Genomic DNA, 16,963 nt, shown 5'->3' with positions numbered 1-16,963 from the left:
TTGCCACTCTCATAAAAAAGTCATATCGAAAGGATACTATTTCACTTAAAATGCATTCAAATCACATGACACTACCCTAAGACGTAAATTTGTCTTGGTCTGCATCTTTTTGCATATTATATGAAATTTCTTCGGCTAATATTTCACAATGTCTTCGGCAAATTCTTCAAAACATTTTTATCAAATTTTACGTAAATTCATTCGCAAATTTGTTCGAGATTTCTTGTCCGAGATTCTTTGGAATTTACTCGACAAAGTATCCAGAATTTCTTTAGAAAGTAGTGTGAGTTTTATTCGGAAAATTCTTCGGGATTTCCTCGGCATATTTTTCGAAATTTCTTTGGCATATTATTATTCGAAATATTTTTGTAGACAAATTCTTCAAAATTTCCTCGATCAATCTTTCGTAATTTTGAACGCAAAAGTTTGCTCGTCTCGGCTTTTCTCTGGAAATTATTCGAAATATCTTCGGCAAATTATGCGGGATTTTCTAGGAAAATTCTTTGCAAATTTCTCTAGAAATTTTTCAGGATTTCCTCGGCAAATTATTCGAGATTTCTTCAGAAACATCTTTAAAATTTCCTTTTTTTTCGGTGGCGGAGTATATACTTCGGAATTTCATGCGTGGAATTTCCACGCGAGATTCTTTGAGAAGTTTTTAGGGCAAATTTTTCGGAAGTCCCACAAAAATTTTCGGATTTCTACGAGATAAAATACTACTTTTGATAATATTTTCTCAAGAATCTAGAATGCATTTTTTTTCTAATATTTCAATTTACTACACCTGAATGAAAACTGATCAATGCTCAGTTATTTATTTATTTATTTTTACAAAGGTCATTCCACAACCTGGAAGGAATTTCCACTCTTACTTCGCATTTCCACACCAGAGCTGGCAGAGACGCAATTTTCCCAACTACACGGAAGCTGATATTGACGGCGCACCGTACCGTCTCTGCTGGTGCTTCGTAAAGAACGAGACGTCCTTGATTTGTCACCGAGCTTTGTATAGAAAAATATCGGTTCTATCATCGTCTCTGCAGCTGGACTGGAATGGAAATGTTCATCCTCCGTGACATTAACTTTGGAGACGAAAGAAAAAAAAAACGTTGGCGAGTCTGGGGACGTTTGACTTTGCTGACGTCATCGGACACGGTTCAGTGACAATAGAATCGGTCGCTAACAACTGGGCACAATTGCATACACCGGGCCGCAGTATATTCCGCGTGCATAAAGTGATTTGCATACAACGGGTTATTTTCATTTCTGCCCATATGAATAATACGCGTCCGTCCAGTCAACCAGCCAGCCAGCCGGAAGGAAGCTTTTGTTGGAAATATGGGCATGGCAATGTGGGATCTCTATGCACAGTTCCTGGTCTGGCTTGCATAGGTCATTGCATTTTGCGTGTGATTTGAATCGTATGCATGGGATCACATTACACATTGCATGCAGAGAAAATTGCAACTGCCTGGGATCCAAGGGATGATTGTGTCAATCAAATTGTTGTATATGCTACGTTATCTTGGGCGAAGTGATCGAAGCGGAAAGAAGCAGTGGATTATAATCATTTGTGTACTTGTTCATTGTGTCTTTTTAATGGCATGTAACAATATAGCGCCGTTTCGTTAGTGGTAACTTTAATCCTACCTATTCTGATCGTTTATATTCTTCCTTAGCATCATAATGGAAATAAAGGCGATTTTTGATATTCACTTCGTTCAAATTAATCGAAGGAAACAAATCCGAAATATCGTGGATTGATTAATATCATCTATTATGAGTGTTTTCCTGTTTTGTTTCTCAATCTTATTTCTAACAGTGGTTGACGTTATAAATACATACTTGGAGTAATTAGCAGATTTCTGTACAAAATACAGATTTTCTAGTTTTTTTTTTAATTTTTCATTTGAATCTTTTTCAGAAAATCTGGTCCTTTTAAATTTGGTAGAATCCAGTAAAGTGTGTTCCTCATCGCTTTTGTTATAGTTTCTCATCTAAAATTTCCAAAACCTCCCGCAGCTCTAATGAGAGTTTGTAGACTTGTCTGTATACTTCTTAAGTATGGTCCTTCCATGCCCAAGGTACCAGAATTGGTGGCCTAATTGGTTCATTTATTATTTGGCGTCAGAAGTAAGAACTACAATTAGGGGCGTAATCAGTCAAGCGAAAAATCAATTAAAAAAATGTCAGATTATTTCAAATATTACGATTTTTTTGCATTTTATCATCTATAAAATGCAATGCAATCGTCTAATTTATTGAAAAAGTCTCTATATATTCTTTAGAATTATTTTCCAAAAACATCCAATTTAAAAATTATGTCAGGTGTTCCTTCAGAAACCATCGGAAATTCCATTCCCTCGGACATTTCTACAGTAATTCTTCCGAAATTTCCAGCAAAAATTCCTTCCACAAATCTAGGACAAAATTTCAGGAATTTCCTTGGAAGTTTACGAGTGAATGGCTAACGGAAGTAACAACGGAACTCCTGAAGGCATTTCCGAAAAGTTTTTTTTCGGAATTTAGGCTAAGGATTTTTTAAGATAATCCTCTGGACATTACCTAGGACATAAATCCGGCAATTCCTTTGTAGATTTCCTTGCCATTCGTTTGGAAATTCAAAGAAGCAATTCTGAGAAAATTTTGAAAATTTCTTCGGAGACTTCTTTACGAATTCCTTTAGAATTTTTTAAGAAATTCTTTAAGAAATTTCCTTAGAAATTCGGTTAGCAACTTCTTTCAAACTCTTTTGAAATCATTTGAAAATTCTTTAAGTAAAACTAGGGGAACTGTTCCGTTTTCCATTCTCATTTATTTCATTTATTTTTATAAACATTATTTTATTATTTTATTCTAAACAGATAGCACTGAATCAACAATTTGACGCCACAATACAAGGTTCGAGGCCGCATCTCTCTATCCTCGAATACGCCCCACGCTCGCCAAGTCGTTTTGCACCTGGTCTGCCCATCTCGCTCGCTGCGCTCCACGGCGTCTCGTACCTGCCGGATCGGAAGCGAACACCATCTTTGCAGGGTTGATGTCCGGCATTCTTGCAACATGCCCTGCCCATCGTACCCTTCCGGCCTTAGCTACCTTCTGGATACTGGGTTCGCCGTAGAGTTGGGCGAGCTCATGGTTCATTCTTCGCCGCCACACACCGTCTTCTTGCACACCGCCAAATATGGTCGTAAGCACCCGTCTCTCGAATACTCCGAGTGCAAGTCTTCCTCGAGCATAGTCCATGTTTCATGTCCGTAGAGTACAACCGGTCTTATTAGCGTCTTGTACATGACACATTTGGTGCGGTGGCGAATCTTTTTTGACCGCAGTTTCTTCTGGAGCCCGTAGTAGGCCCGACTTCCACAGATGATGCGCCTTCGAATTTCACGACCAACATTGTTATCAGCCGTTAGCAAGGAGCCGAGGTAGACGAATTCCTCGACCACCTCGAAGGTATCCCCGTCTATCGTAACACTGCTTCCCAGGCGGGCCCTGTCGCGCTCGGTTCCGCCCACAAGCATGTACTTTGTCTTTGACGCATTCACCACCAGCAACTTTTGTTGCTTCACGTTTCAGGCGTGTGTACAGTTCTGCCGACAATGTCCATTTCATCCGCAAAACAAATAAATTGACTGGATCTGTTGAAAATCGTACCCCGGCTGTTACACCCGACTCTCCGCATGACACCTTCTAGCGCAATGTTGAACAACAGGCACGAAAGTCCATCACCTTGCCTTAGTCCCCGGCGCGATTCGAACGAGCTGGAGTGTTCGCCCGGAATCTTCACACAGTTTTGCACACCATCCATCGTTGCTTTGATCAATCTGGTAAGCTTCCCAGGGAAGCTGTTCTCGTCCATAATTTTCCATAGCTCTACGCGGTCTATACTGTCGTATGCCGCCTTGAAATCAACGAACAGATGATGCGTTATGACCTGGTATTCACGGCATTTTTGAAGGATTTGCCGTACAGTAAAGATCTGGTCCGTTGTCGAGCGGCCGTCAACGAAGCCGGCTTGATAACTTCCCTCGAACTCATTTACTAATGGTGACAGACGACGGAAGATGATCTGGGATATCACTTTGTAGGCGGCATTGAGGATGGTGATCGCTCGAAAGTTCTCACACTCCAGCTTGTCGCCTTTCTTGTAGATGGGGCATATAACCCCTTCCTTCCACTCCTCCGGTAGCTGTTCAGTTTTCCAGATTCTGACTATCAATTTGTGCAGGCAAGTGGCTAGCTTTTCCGGGCCCATCTTGATGAGCTCAGCCCAGATACCATCCTTAACAGCTGCTTTAATGGTATTTAGCTGTTGGATGGCATCCTTAACTTCCCTCAAGGTCTGGTTGGCTTCCATCGTCCGCTGAACTGACGTTTTCCATTCTACTGAACATATATTTATCTCTTCGCAAAACAGAGAAATACAGCACCAATCTTGTTGCTTTTTTTTTGCTAACATGCATGTTCACTGCTGAAAAAAATCACAAAAATAAATAACAAATCAAATACCTTTTCATTGCTTTGTTTTTCATGGGATGGAAATAGGAGCTATGAGATGAAGTGCCGAACCGTTCCCCTATATAAAATTTCTTCCAAAATTCCTGCATTAACTATTTTGGAAATTTTGCTAAATAAATTAAACCTTCCAGGACGGATGTGTCATAAGCCCAGTGTTTTGGAATGGCTGTGTAAAATCGCAGAAGAGAGATAGGTCACCACTTTCTTCAGCAAAACTGTTCAGCAGGATGTTGGCTTTGCAGGAAAAATACCAGGGGTCAAGTTTGACAATACCCTGAAGACCCATATATCCAAAACCCTGGGAAGATTTCGCTTCTGAGAGCATGTAAATAAGTCTGGCATGTTTGAATCCTAAATAACATTGTTTGATAATTCTGAATACTCAGACAAGTTGAGCAATCCTGGACGTTATACCTGTGATTAATTTTCAGGAATACGAGATGCTCAAGTTACTCCAAGACGCTCTCGAGTTCAGTTCACGGTATCTACCGGACCAATCAAGACTTTGGCAATGTCCTCATCGTCGGTATACACCCGACTTGGCTCAATAAGCATATACGCGTGATGCAAACCCAATTTTCTAGAATACAAGATACTCAAGGTACTCCAAAACGTTCTGGAGTTCATCCCACGGTACCTATCATCAATTTTTTTTTCAATGTCCTCATCGCCGGTATACGATCAATCTGGTTCAATTGGCATATACGCATCATGTCAATCCAATTTTCTTGAACACGAGATGCTCAAGCTACTCCAAAACATTCTGGAGTTAAGCCCCCGGTATCTATCAGATAAATTAAAAGCTTTTGCCAATGTCCTCATCGTCGGTATTCACCCAATCAATAAGCATATACGCATCATGAAAATCCAATTTTCTTGAGTACGGGATGCTCAAGGTACTTCAAAACGTTCTGGAGTTCAGTCCACGGTTTCTATCAGATCAATCGAAGCTTTAGTCAATGTCCTCATCGTGGGTATACACTCGATCTGGTTCGAAAAGTTGACAAGTTGAGCAATCCTGGACGTTGTACCTGTGATTAATTTTCAGGAATACGAGATGCTCAAGTTACTCCAAGACGAGTTCAGTTCACGGTATCTACCGGACCAATCAAGACTTTGGCAATGTCCTCATCGTCGGTATACACCCGACTTGGCTCAATAAGCATATACGCATAATGCAAACCCAATTTTCTTGAACACGAGATGCTCAAGGTACTCCAAAACATTCTGAAGTTAAGCTCAATCATAGCTTTTGCAATGTCCTCATAGTCGGAATTCACCCAATCTGGTTCAATAAGCATACATGCATCATTAAAATCCAAGGCTTTGATCAATGCCCTTTTCGTCGGTAAACACCCAATATGGTTTAACAAGCACATACGCATCATGCAAACCCAATTTTCTTGAATACGAGATGCTCAAGGTACTCCAAAACGTTCTGGAGTTTAGCCGACGGTATCCTTTAGATCAATCAAGGCTTTTGCAATGTCCTCATCATCGGTATACACCCAATCTGGTTCGATAGAAATACACGCATCATGCAATGCCTACCTTCTAGAATACGAGATGCTCATGGTACTACTAAACGTTCTGGCGTTCAGCTCACGGTATCTACCGGATTTATCAAGGCTTTTACAATGTCCTCATCGTCGGTATACCCCTAAAATATTCTTGAGTTTAGTTCATAGTATCTTCGAGATCTCTCCGGGGCCCTCCTTAGCCGTGCGGTAAGACGCGCGGCTACAAAGCAAGACCATGCTGAGGGTAGCTGGGTTCGATTCCCGGTGCCGGTCAAGGCAATTTTCGGATTGGAAATTGTCTCTACTTCCTTGGGCATAAAAGTATCATCGTGTTAGCCTCATGATATACGAATGCAAAAATTGTAACTTGGCTTAGAAACCATACAGTTAATAACTGTGGCTCTGTCCCAGTGTGGGGATGTAATGCCAATAAGAAGAAGAAAATCTTCGAGATCAGTTAAAACTTTCGCAATATCCTCATCATCGGTATGCTCCAATATAATCTCGAGTCAAGATGCACAATGACAATAAGGTTAACCTGCGATTGTTCTGCGTACACGGACTTGGATGATCAAGTACATAGTTCAATCATTACGGTTTCCAGGACGTTTTGTTTAACCTAAAAGGTCTATAGTAGCTTGTATGAATAATGATTGAAGTGATATGAAGTCGGTCATATGTTGGTTCATTGTTGGTTCATATGTTGGTTCAAAAAGGATCTATAATACAATACAGCCGATCCTCTATAAGTTGCTAATGAAAGGACCATTGACTCAGGCATACATCGATATGTGGAATAGAAGTTCCTTGGAAAATTTTTCGAAAGAACTATCAGAGTAACCTAGAACCCAAGCAACACAAGTTAAGTAAAACTGGTTGCAGTAACCTAATTGTGACTGAATCTGGTCACATATAGGTTCCTGTGATCTATATGTAACATGTATGCGACTCGGGAAAATAATTTTAGTATGGCAATTTCTAATCATGCAGGGCCTACAGGTGCGGCAGAAAATAATGCGAAAATGTTTAAACTCCAAAATTGGGTTAGTTCTAGTAGCTAGTTACTAATTTCTGTTGGAAGTATATATGTTTATGTTATTTTCAAATGCCGCACCAACAGATTGTAATTATGGTATTTGTAAAAATGGACCCAAAATAAGTGATTACTAGTTTGTTGCTCGTCCAGAAGACGCCGAATGAGGCCACAGTCTATCTCCTTAAAATGCCTCTGCATGATGGGTCTAAGTAGCAGGAGCCGGCAGTAGCCGTATGCTATCAAATCGGCTAGTTGAAGGATTGCTCGCAACCTGGTGCGTTCCATCAGCAAACTTGCCAAGGAAGTCAAAATTTCTGAGAAATTCATACAAAAACCATCAAAGAAGACTTGCATGTACCTACCAAAGCTTGAGTGAAACACCACTTTATTACGGACTGGGTTTAGGAACTACGAATGACTTATTTCTAAAAGATTGTTTTCTTTGTTGAAGAAGGGAAAAATTATAATCCTGTTTTCCGACGCGAAAGCTTTTCAGTATCGATGCTGATGCCAACGGCCGCACGGGCCTGTTCATTTCACACAATAAAATTGCAGATGTTCTGGATAAGGTAAAGTTTAAATTCCAAACCAATCCGGCTGGTGTCATGATGCTTGGCTTGGGGGCGTCCAACGGTTTGAAATCGCCACCTGTTTCATTGATGTTGGGGTTGAAATCATTACCGAATTGTTTATCGGTATTTTAAAGGACTAAGTGCTTCCCCAAAATTCTCCGAGTATCAAAACGTTGTCCCATAGCATGATGGAGCGCCATGTCACACGTCCAATCGACCTAACAATGGCTGAAGAACAACATGAATTTTTTGTCGAAAGATTTGTGGCCCCCTAGCAGTCCGGTTCTTGATCCGTTGGGTTATACGATTGGGGCGTATGTTTAAGCACGAGCCTGGAAACCATCGCACTCTTGTGTGAAGACCCTAACGTCAGCCATAACATGCACATGGCAGTCGATGTCGGAGGACTAGGTTCGAAACGCGTGTTCTAGCTCCGGTGTCATCTTGAGTATATTATTAATTTCAGCACACATTCAGTAAATTTGTTTGAAAGGACCATATAATGATAACTGAACTCGAAAATGTTGAGATTATTGTTTGGAGCAGTTCAAATGGGATTTAAAAGAAATGGAACCAATCATTATTTTCTGCCGCACCCTGTATTCTAGCTTGTGAAAATAGTGTATGAAATCGTATCGACTCAACGAACCTGCTGTGATGTTTTGCGCTAAACAGATACCTCGTTCAGGACTTGGTTGATCGGGTAAATCGCACGTTTTGAACTCCATGCCGGTTTGAAGAATCACAAAAGACATGGAGTAGCTAGTAAACCTGTTGAGTGATATCCTATCGGCTCAATTGAGCTGCTGGGTTGTTTAGCGATACACGTATACACCTTTCTGGAAGAATTCCTGGATGAAGTTCTGAAGACAATTGCTAAAAAAATCAAGACAAGGAGTATTGCTAAAAAAATTCCTGAAAAGGTTTCTTAAATAATTCTTAGACAATTTTTTTAAGGGATTTTCGAAAGAATCCCTCAGGAATTTATTCTAGAGTATTTCTAGATTTATTTTCAAAGGATTTTTAAAGACATTTTTTCAGGAGAAAGAAGAAATTCACGATGGAATTCCTAAAGCAATTTTCTAAGATATGCCTGAAAGAATTTCTAGGTGACCGAATTTAACTCTTGGTGGAGGATTTCTGAATGAACTTTTGAATAAATTCGTGAAATATTACCTGATGTATACCGAAAAAATATCCTTCAGGTGTTCCAGAAGGAATTCTTGTAGAAATCTAAAAATTCATATGAAAATTCCATTAGGAATTTGTTTGGAAATTCCATTGGAAATTCTTCCTAGGATTCTCTTAATAATTTCTTAGGAAATCTATATAATAAAAATGAAAAGGTCTGTGTTCGTATCCGCATAACTCGATGACGGCTGGATAGATTTTCTTTATTCCTTCAGCAGTTACATTCGTAAAAGTTTCCAACGGGTTTGTATGATATCTCCTTAGTCGAAAATCATTAGTAAAGTTGAGTAAGTCGTGAAAAACTAAAATAAAGATTCGTATGGGAATTTCGCATGGGCAGTTAACAACGCACAACAATTTCGCGTACTATGCAGGACAACGTCTGCCTGGTCGACTAGTTCCTAATAGAAATTTCAAAAGCATTTCTGAAGAAACTTCTTGAGTAATTGCTAAAGAATTCTTGAAGAAATTCCCAAAATAATTTCCAAATGAAATTTGGAAGGATTTGAAGGATTCTTGAAAAAAAACCTAAAGGATTTTCTGAAGAGATTTCCGAATGAATGCGCAAAGGAAATTACGAAGTAATTTCAAATGGAAACTCTGAAGGTCTAAAGGAATTTTTGTAAGAATTGATAAATAAATCTGAAGGAATAACCGAAGGAATACCCAAAAGAATTCTCGAAAGAAACCCTAGAGGAAGTTCTGAAGAAACTCCTGGGGGAAATTTCGAGTTCCTGAAATTTATTCCTAAGAAATTCCTAAAGGAATTTCTAAAGGTAATCCTAAAACAATTTCCGTAGGTGTTGTATAGGTACTAAAGAAAAAAAATCCTATACGAAGGATCTACAGTAGAGTGATTCAAATTTTGACTTTTTTGCTCCTCTATGCTTAAACGATGGCATTTGCCATTTTAATAATCTTCCTAAATTTTTAGCTAATTTGGATGTAATTTGACTGAGCACAAGCAGTTTGAAGCTTGTATGAAAATTACTATGAAAACAGTAACTTTTGTGAAAATCCGCTCCCCATCATTGTCTATTAAGCTCTCAAATGTATGAATATGTTAGCAACATAGGAAATTTAACAAGGGAAAATATCGTCGTTGTTGCTAAACGATTTGATGCTGGCAACAAAAGTTATTATGGAAATACTGAATAGTGGGAAATTCAATTTAACACGTAAAAGAATAACATCAATATCAATAATGAGCATTTCTGTTTTCTTTATAATTTTGCCCACAAAAATCAGATTGCTTCGCAACAACAACTGACATTCAGCTTAGGATCTATTCTATGATGACGATGCGTTAAATATATTCAAATATATTCTGGGCTGCTTCACGAAACGATCCTTTACATAAGTGGCAATTCTCATAGTGATTTTCATATAACCTTCAAACGGCACGTGCACAACCAAATTACACCAAAATCAGCTAAAAATTTGGGAGGACTATTAAAATAGCAAAAACAATCGTTTAAGCTCAGGGGAGCGAAAAAGTCAAAATTTGAATCACTCTAATCTACAGTATCCATTCGATAACTGCAAATGTTTACTTTTCAGTTAACGAATGCCGTTATTCGATTTTACGAATATGTTTTAGAAATTCCTTTGTAAATTCCCCTAAGAATTCTTTTGGGAAATTCGTCGGAAGTACCTATGGAAAATCTTTCGGGAATTCTATCAGGAACACATACGGAAATTGTTGTAAGAACACCTTCGGAAATTGTTTTACGAGAAATCCTTCAGAAATTTCTTCAGAAAATCCTTGGAAAATCCACATAGTTTTCGGAAATAATTTGCGATTTTTTTCGAAAATTCCTTGGAAATGCTTCTAAAGATTCCATCAAGATTTTCTTTGCAAATTCTTTTAAGAATTTTTTCCAAAATTATTTTGGAAATTTCTTCGATAATTCTTTTAGAAATTTGTAAATTCTAATGTAAATTTGTTTGGAATTCATACGGATTCTCTTTAAATTCCTTTAAGAATATATACCGAAATTGTTTCAGGAAAACCTTACAAAATGTCTTAGCTTAACTTGGCTTGATTGACTGTACACTTCGTAATTGCTTGTCTTGATTGGCCGAGAAACAACAAATAATGCACAGCTCACCAATTGAATAGTTTTCTTGGGACTAGAAAGCTATTCTCACTGTACATGCTTCAGAGTTTCTTTAATTCAAGACCAATAACGATGCCGGCCTCGTCCTCACAGTCAATTAGGATAAGGGGAGGAAAATTAGTTCGACACTCATTGCTACAAGAAACCGAGGAATCCTCTACCTCTCCACGAGCGCACTGGAAAGGAATAGTATGTTAGTTGGGAAGGAAATATATTGGAAATTTTCTTGGTTAGCGACTAATTATTTCTTTTGAACGACGCCATATTCATGATGATACAAAAACGGAAAAGCAACGCGTGTCTACCGTTTTTTCCCGAAGACTGATTAGTCATCTTAACCACTTCGCGACAACCAAAACACGCACTGCACTCGCTGCACTTTCTTGCTCGATGGCTACTGCAAACTATTCAAGATCGCGCTTGTTTCGACCGGAGAGAAGCGCAATACATGCACATGGGCCATGGAACACATGATAGATATTTTATTATTTTCCTGACGATTGAAACATGTACTGAACTTACTTGCTTGATGGCTACTGCAAAATAGTTTCAGGAAAGCTTACCAAAATTTCTCTAGAAGAATTGTTTTTTGGAATTTCCTTATGAATTCCTTTGGAAATTGCTTCAGGAATTCCTGCAGAAATTGGAAAAGGAACTCCTCTAATTTTCAAGATAATTTTCATCAGCAATTATTCCAGGATTTTCTCTAACAAATTGTTCCCTTCCGACACTTTAGAAAAAAATTCTTGGAATTCAAAATTAGAAAAAAATGTAGCAAGAAGAAGTTCCGAAGGAATATCCGGATGAATTTACAAAGCCCTCTTTAGAGGATTTTCCGGAGGAATCTCTGGAGGAATGACAAAAGGAGTTAATGACGTAATTTTCTAAATTATTCCTGGATGGAATTCTTGAAGTGGAAAGAATTTCTGAAGGAGTTTCAAAACAAATTATCGGAGAAATTTCTGGAGAAATTTCGAAATAAATTCTCAAACAAATTTCAAAGCAAAACCTTAAAGATTTCAGAAACATTTAGCAAAGAAATTTCTAAAGGAATTGCTAAAAATATTTCCGAAGGAATTCTTGCTGGAATTTACGAAGGAATTTTTAATAAAATATTCCAAGAAATACCTATTAGAAATTCCAAAGAAATTAAAAAATTTATCCAAAAACTTTTTCAGAAACAACTCTAAGAAATTCGTATTGGCGTATATAAATTAATTTCAAGGAAAATATTCGATTTGGTGAGTCACGTGTCCCATCGTGCCCTAGCTTATCTCCGCCAGTGATAATTTGTTCCAAATCTTACCAATACCAGGAACAGGCATCTTTGTTTCACTGTCACTTGTAGCAAGGCTCGGTAGGCAGCATTCTCATCGTTTCATGTTTACGTTCGGATTATCCACCCGCCCGTGGGTTGTTTGGATCACCTACACGACAATGCACACACGGAAACTGTACTGTATCCTATTACAACTTCCATATGTATTCACTGCTGGTCATCTGTTGCCGATGGGTATTTAAAAAAATCATCTATTTCGCCTGGCCATTTATGTTCAAATGATATTCAAATAGTTGTAGTAAATTATTGCCTTTTTTCAACGAAATTTGTAAATAATTCAAGATAATCACTACAGGCCAGGCGAAATAGGTGATTTTTTGTTTAAATACCCATCGGCAACATGGTCAACGATGAACGATGGTCTATGCTTGTACTGGATACTAAATTTCAGCAACTTTATGCTGTAATTTATTTTTCTTTTATTCTGTAATCTATTTTTCTGCATTTCTCACTTATTATTCTTTGGGTAGGTATTTTTTTTTCTCCTGGCGTATCAGGATTAAATAAGGTGTGCATTCATCGCACAATAAAGTTCATTGGGATAAGTTGCTGTGAAATCGATACAGTTTTATTCGATATTGAAATCCTTCTTACAACAAAAACATAGAAACAAAAACCTAAAACTAAGCTCGATTCATCCTATTCTGATCTCTTTGGTCCATTGGTAATAGCGGCAAAAAATAGTTCCATTCCATCCAGTAGTTTTCACCTTAATACGACTGGTTCAGCTTCACATCATCAAAGTGATAGACCAGCACATCCTTGAAGTACATGTTCTTGGTGAAGAAGTAGCTGTAGTTGATCTCGCGATCGAGAGGGAATCCGAACGGCAAGTCGTCCACGTACTTGGAGCCTGATCCCACTCCGCAGCTGTACACACTGTCATAGGTGGAGAACTGCTTCACCTTGGGCGCGTAGTACGGGGTGATGATGAAGTAGAAGGTCAGCTCGAATCCACTTGGCAGACCCTTTGGCAGCAGGAGCCGATCGGGGAATCCGCAATGAGCCTCGGACATATCCAGCACGAACTTCTCGCCACCGTTGTAGGCCGTCATGATCTTCTTGTACAAATCGCTGTAGCTGGTACGATCGCGGACACTCCAGTAGTAATCGCGAGAGTTGCGTACAATACTATTCTGGCCAACGACAAAGTCATACACGTACTGGTCCACCTCAACGAAATATTTCTTATAGTATTGTAGCTGTTGAACGTCGTAGATTTTCGGCCCAATGTATGTACGTACGACACCCTGACCGGCAACTTCGGAGTACACATCCATGGTGTAGGTGAATGGTTTGTGATTGATGCGTTGCTGACGAGCATAAACCGAGTAATCGAAAACGTTGTTGGTAGTAACAACCTTCGGAATAGCGTTGCTGATTTCGGCATCGTAGTACTCGAAATAGGTCACCAACTTGTCGAACACGACATTCTTGATTTCCAGTCCCTTGTAGTTCAACTCCTGGATGGTGTAGTACGGCAAGTAGCTCTTGAATTGCCAGTAGTAGCTGAGAATCTTGTTGTAGAGCTGGTAGAAGAGCGGGTCACGCATTGAGGTTTCAAACTGCATCAGTACACTTGGCCACACGGTTGATCCAGTATTGTAGTAGTCAGATCCACTGTACAAAAGGCGGGCGTAGAATTCAATGTACTTATAGTATTCATTGTCAATGCTATCCGGGTTGGCATTGATCAGGTTTCCAAGGTAGTCAATGGATTTTGGATTGCGCAAGTCAACTTTGGTTCCATCTTCCATGTACATGTAACCCTGGTCAATCACTTGTCTGATTCTTGCTTCGTAATCCTTAAGCTGATCGATTTTGTAGTACTGATCCTTAGGCAGTGAATAGTAATCGTTGCGTCCGTAGAACGGCACTCCATTCCAGTAACTGATTTTGGGAGTATATCCGGTTGTGATTGGCTGATCCCAGCTGAACTCTTCGATCGGTCCCATAAAGTTGGCTTGACGTTCCAAATAGTAACGAGCAATGAGTTGTTGGTACATGTACAAATACAACTCTCCACGACGGTCCTTGATCAGGTTGAATTTGTTTTCTCCCAGGAAGAAGGGATAGTCCATCATGAAGTAGTAGTAGTACGAGTTGAGGCCATAGTCTTCCGTGAAGTAGCTCAGCTTGTCTTCACCGTAATAGTCCAGCGGGTAGACAGCGGTGTAGTTGGAATAGACCACGTTGAATTTACCGTTGCTTGCAAATCCAAATTTAGGCTCGTACAGTGTCTTGTAGAGTGCCGAATGAATCATGTCGGTGTTGAAGAAATAGTATGGATAGATTTCGTAGATTGCTGGCAGCACAATACCTTTGAGCTCTGGAAGGTGCAAAGTGGCCAAAGTCACAGCATAGATGAACATACCCTCGTTAATGTTTTCACGGGCCCATACAACGTTTTTGTAGAAGGTTTCCCAATCGGCAGAGTTGTAGAAGAAGTTGAACAGGAGGTAGGTCTGCTCCATATATTCTTTGTTGTAGATGGTAAACAACTCTCCCTTTGGCAGGTATCCAAGCTTGTAATAGTTGAAGAATTCGACAACTTCCGTGTAGTTCTGAGAAATGAAATGAAATTAGGATTACAAGTATATTAAAAGTTATTATGATAACTCACCGTATATTTGGATTCGTCGACAACCCATGTCTTGGTGTAGGGCAGATATTCCTCGAACGTGAGAGGTAGATGGATGTTACGGAACACCTCGAAGAAGAATTTCTGTTTTACCAGGAATTCCTTGTCGGCTGTGAGCAAAAGGGCAATTTAGAGCAAAACGGTTTTAATTTTCATCCTAAGACACTAACTTACCATATTTGAATCCGGTAACCGATTTTTCCACGGGAACGTAAGCTGCGCTGGCCAGTGCGACCAGACACAGTGCAACCGCTGCAACCGTCAGTCTCATCTTGATCTCTCCTGTTCGGGCTCAACTGCGAGCATGCTCTGTCGTTTGGCCGGCCAGTGGCTTTTATAGCGCATCCAAATGTGGCCATTATCAATTATTGTCTTAATTCAGTTGCGATAGATGAGCACCTGGAATGGTTTTCTTCGTTCTTGCGCGGTAGAACATATTCTTTTGATAACCATGCGAATGTACCAATCACGTGTTTATTTGACTGCAGTTTGCCATTGACTTATTGATTAATGCATTATCGAATACCGGCAGTACGGTTAGCAACAAATGGTGTGTCCGGTTTGCGGATTTGTTTTTTCGGATGCATTTGTTTACCGATCGGTGGAATTTATTTCATAATCTTGAAATGGTAGACTTTTGGCTTTTGTATTTTAGCGAATCATAATAACTTATGTTTTTCTTGGATGCAGTTCGATGGGACAAATCAGTCAATGCTGCGAATTCGATCAATCGAGTACCTAGTTCACTTTCAGTGACACATTCATTAAATTTGTTATATTAAAAGTTCATATTCTGATAATTTACAGTATTCGGTATTTTCACCGAGTTTTCAACAGTGTATCAATAAATTAAAGAGTTTTCAACAGTGTATTAATGAATTCAAGACAAATATTTTAAAAAAATCATTACAAGCTATGATTTTTTTTTTATATTTGGCATCAAACCCAAGCCTGATCCTATATATCATTTTTGCGATTTAATGATTAGCATATTATGTGTGGTTTATTAATGCCAAATTTTAGTTCGTGTTCTATAATTTTTGTGACAACAATTATTTTATGAACCCATTCGCTTTATCTCAGAAGGGCGTTGTTGAAACTTTGTGATTTTTTAAATATTGATTTGTGTTCAACTACTAAATTATGCTACTCATCCGGTTTCTAGCAATCTTTTGGAATCGACCACAATTAAAAAAATGGGTGTAGTACTGGGATGTCCTACCTGTCGGAAGAAGTAGCTACTTCTTGATCGACTTCGAAACACATCCTGCAACGTGTCGAACTTCATGATTTTGCAAAATAAGGACTTTAATAACAATTTGAAGTGTCTTCTGATAAAATTGGTCACCCTTCCGGGTATCTCCAGAGCCTGGTTGCCGTGGAGAAATGGCTACGCTCGGTCATAATTTACCAAAACAAGTACACTGATGGACATTTGGACGTTTTCTGATGGGTGAAGTGGACACGTCTCAATCCTCATGATTTTGCAAAACAAGTACTTTGGTAAACATTTGGATGTTTTATGATCGAATTGACCACTCTCCGGATATTTTCCGAACCTGCATCTCCTGATGAAGTGTTAACTTTTAGCTCGATTGTGCAATTGACGGTTGAGAAACGTGTCAAACTTCATGATTTATTAAAGTACACTGAGTACGAGAATTCAGGTATCCTCGGAACCTGGTTCCCTTCATAAGCACTTTTTGCTCGGGTTTGAAACCCATCCTGCGACGTGTCAAGCCTCATGATTTTGCGAAACAAGTTCACTTATGGACATTAATTTGTACGTTTCTAACTGCCAGTTGCTCAGTGGAAAGCCTTTGACCTTTTGCTACCAATATATTGCAATATGCATACCAAAATTTCAAAACGACTTATCTGCTTTTGTAAACAAAGATTCAAACATCGATTTGACGAATCTGATAACAGTCTCACGCAAACCAACACCATCACTACTTAGGTGATCTAGAGGAATTTCCAAAGGAATTTCAGAAGGAATTTTCAAAAGAATTTTTGAAGG

The 16,963-nt window shown here is 39.0% G+C and overlaps 1 protein-coding gene across 1 annotated transcript; it reads right to left on the bottom strand.

The window, feature by feature from the left end:
* Positions 1–12,844: 12,844 nt before the first annotated feature.
* Positions 12,845–15,258, bottom strand: LOC134219607 (hexamerin-1.1-like). Its single transcript, XM_062698393.1, has 3 exons — positions 15,118–15,258; positions 14,926–15,053; positions 12,845–14,866 (listed from the first exon to the last, which is right to left on the bottom strand). Exons 1-3 carry the CDS (start codon positions 15,212–15,214, stop codon positions 13,013–13,015), a joined length of 2,079 nt encoding a protein of 692 aa, XP_062554377.1. The 5' UTR covers positions 15,215–15,258; the 3' UTR covers positions 12,845–13,012.
* Positions 15,259–16,963: the final 1,705 nt, after the last annotated feature.

Source organism: Armigeres subalbatus, chromosome 3, assembly GCF_024139115.2.
Source record: "Armigeres subalbatus isolate Guangzhou_Male chromosome 3, GZ_Asu_2, whole genome shotgun sequence".
NCBI lineage: Eukaryota > Metazoa > Arthropoda > Insecta > Diptera > Culicidae > Armigeres > Armigeres subalbatus.
The sequence above is the reverse complement of the archived record's forward strand: the minus strand, read 5'-3'. Positions and strand labels throughout refer to the sequence as shown.

What these genes read in the sequence shown, in the direction of transcription:
- LOC134219607 (XM_062698393.1), bottom strand. Translation starts at nt 15,214, where the DNA reads ATGAGACTGACGGTTGCAGCGGTTGCACTGTGTCTGGTCGCACTGGCC. An exon ending in GGTTACCGGATTCAAATATG is followed by an intron (nt 15,054 to 15,117) that starts GTAAGTTAGTGT and finishes TTTTGCTCACAG; the next exon opens with CCGACAAGGAATTCCTGGTA. An exon ending in TCGACGAATCCAAATATACG is followed by an intron (nt 14,867 to 14,925) that starts GTGAGTTATCAT and finishes TTCATTTCTCAG; the next exon opens with AACTACACGGAAGTTGTCGA.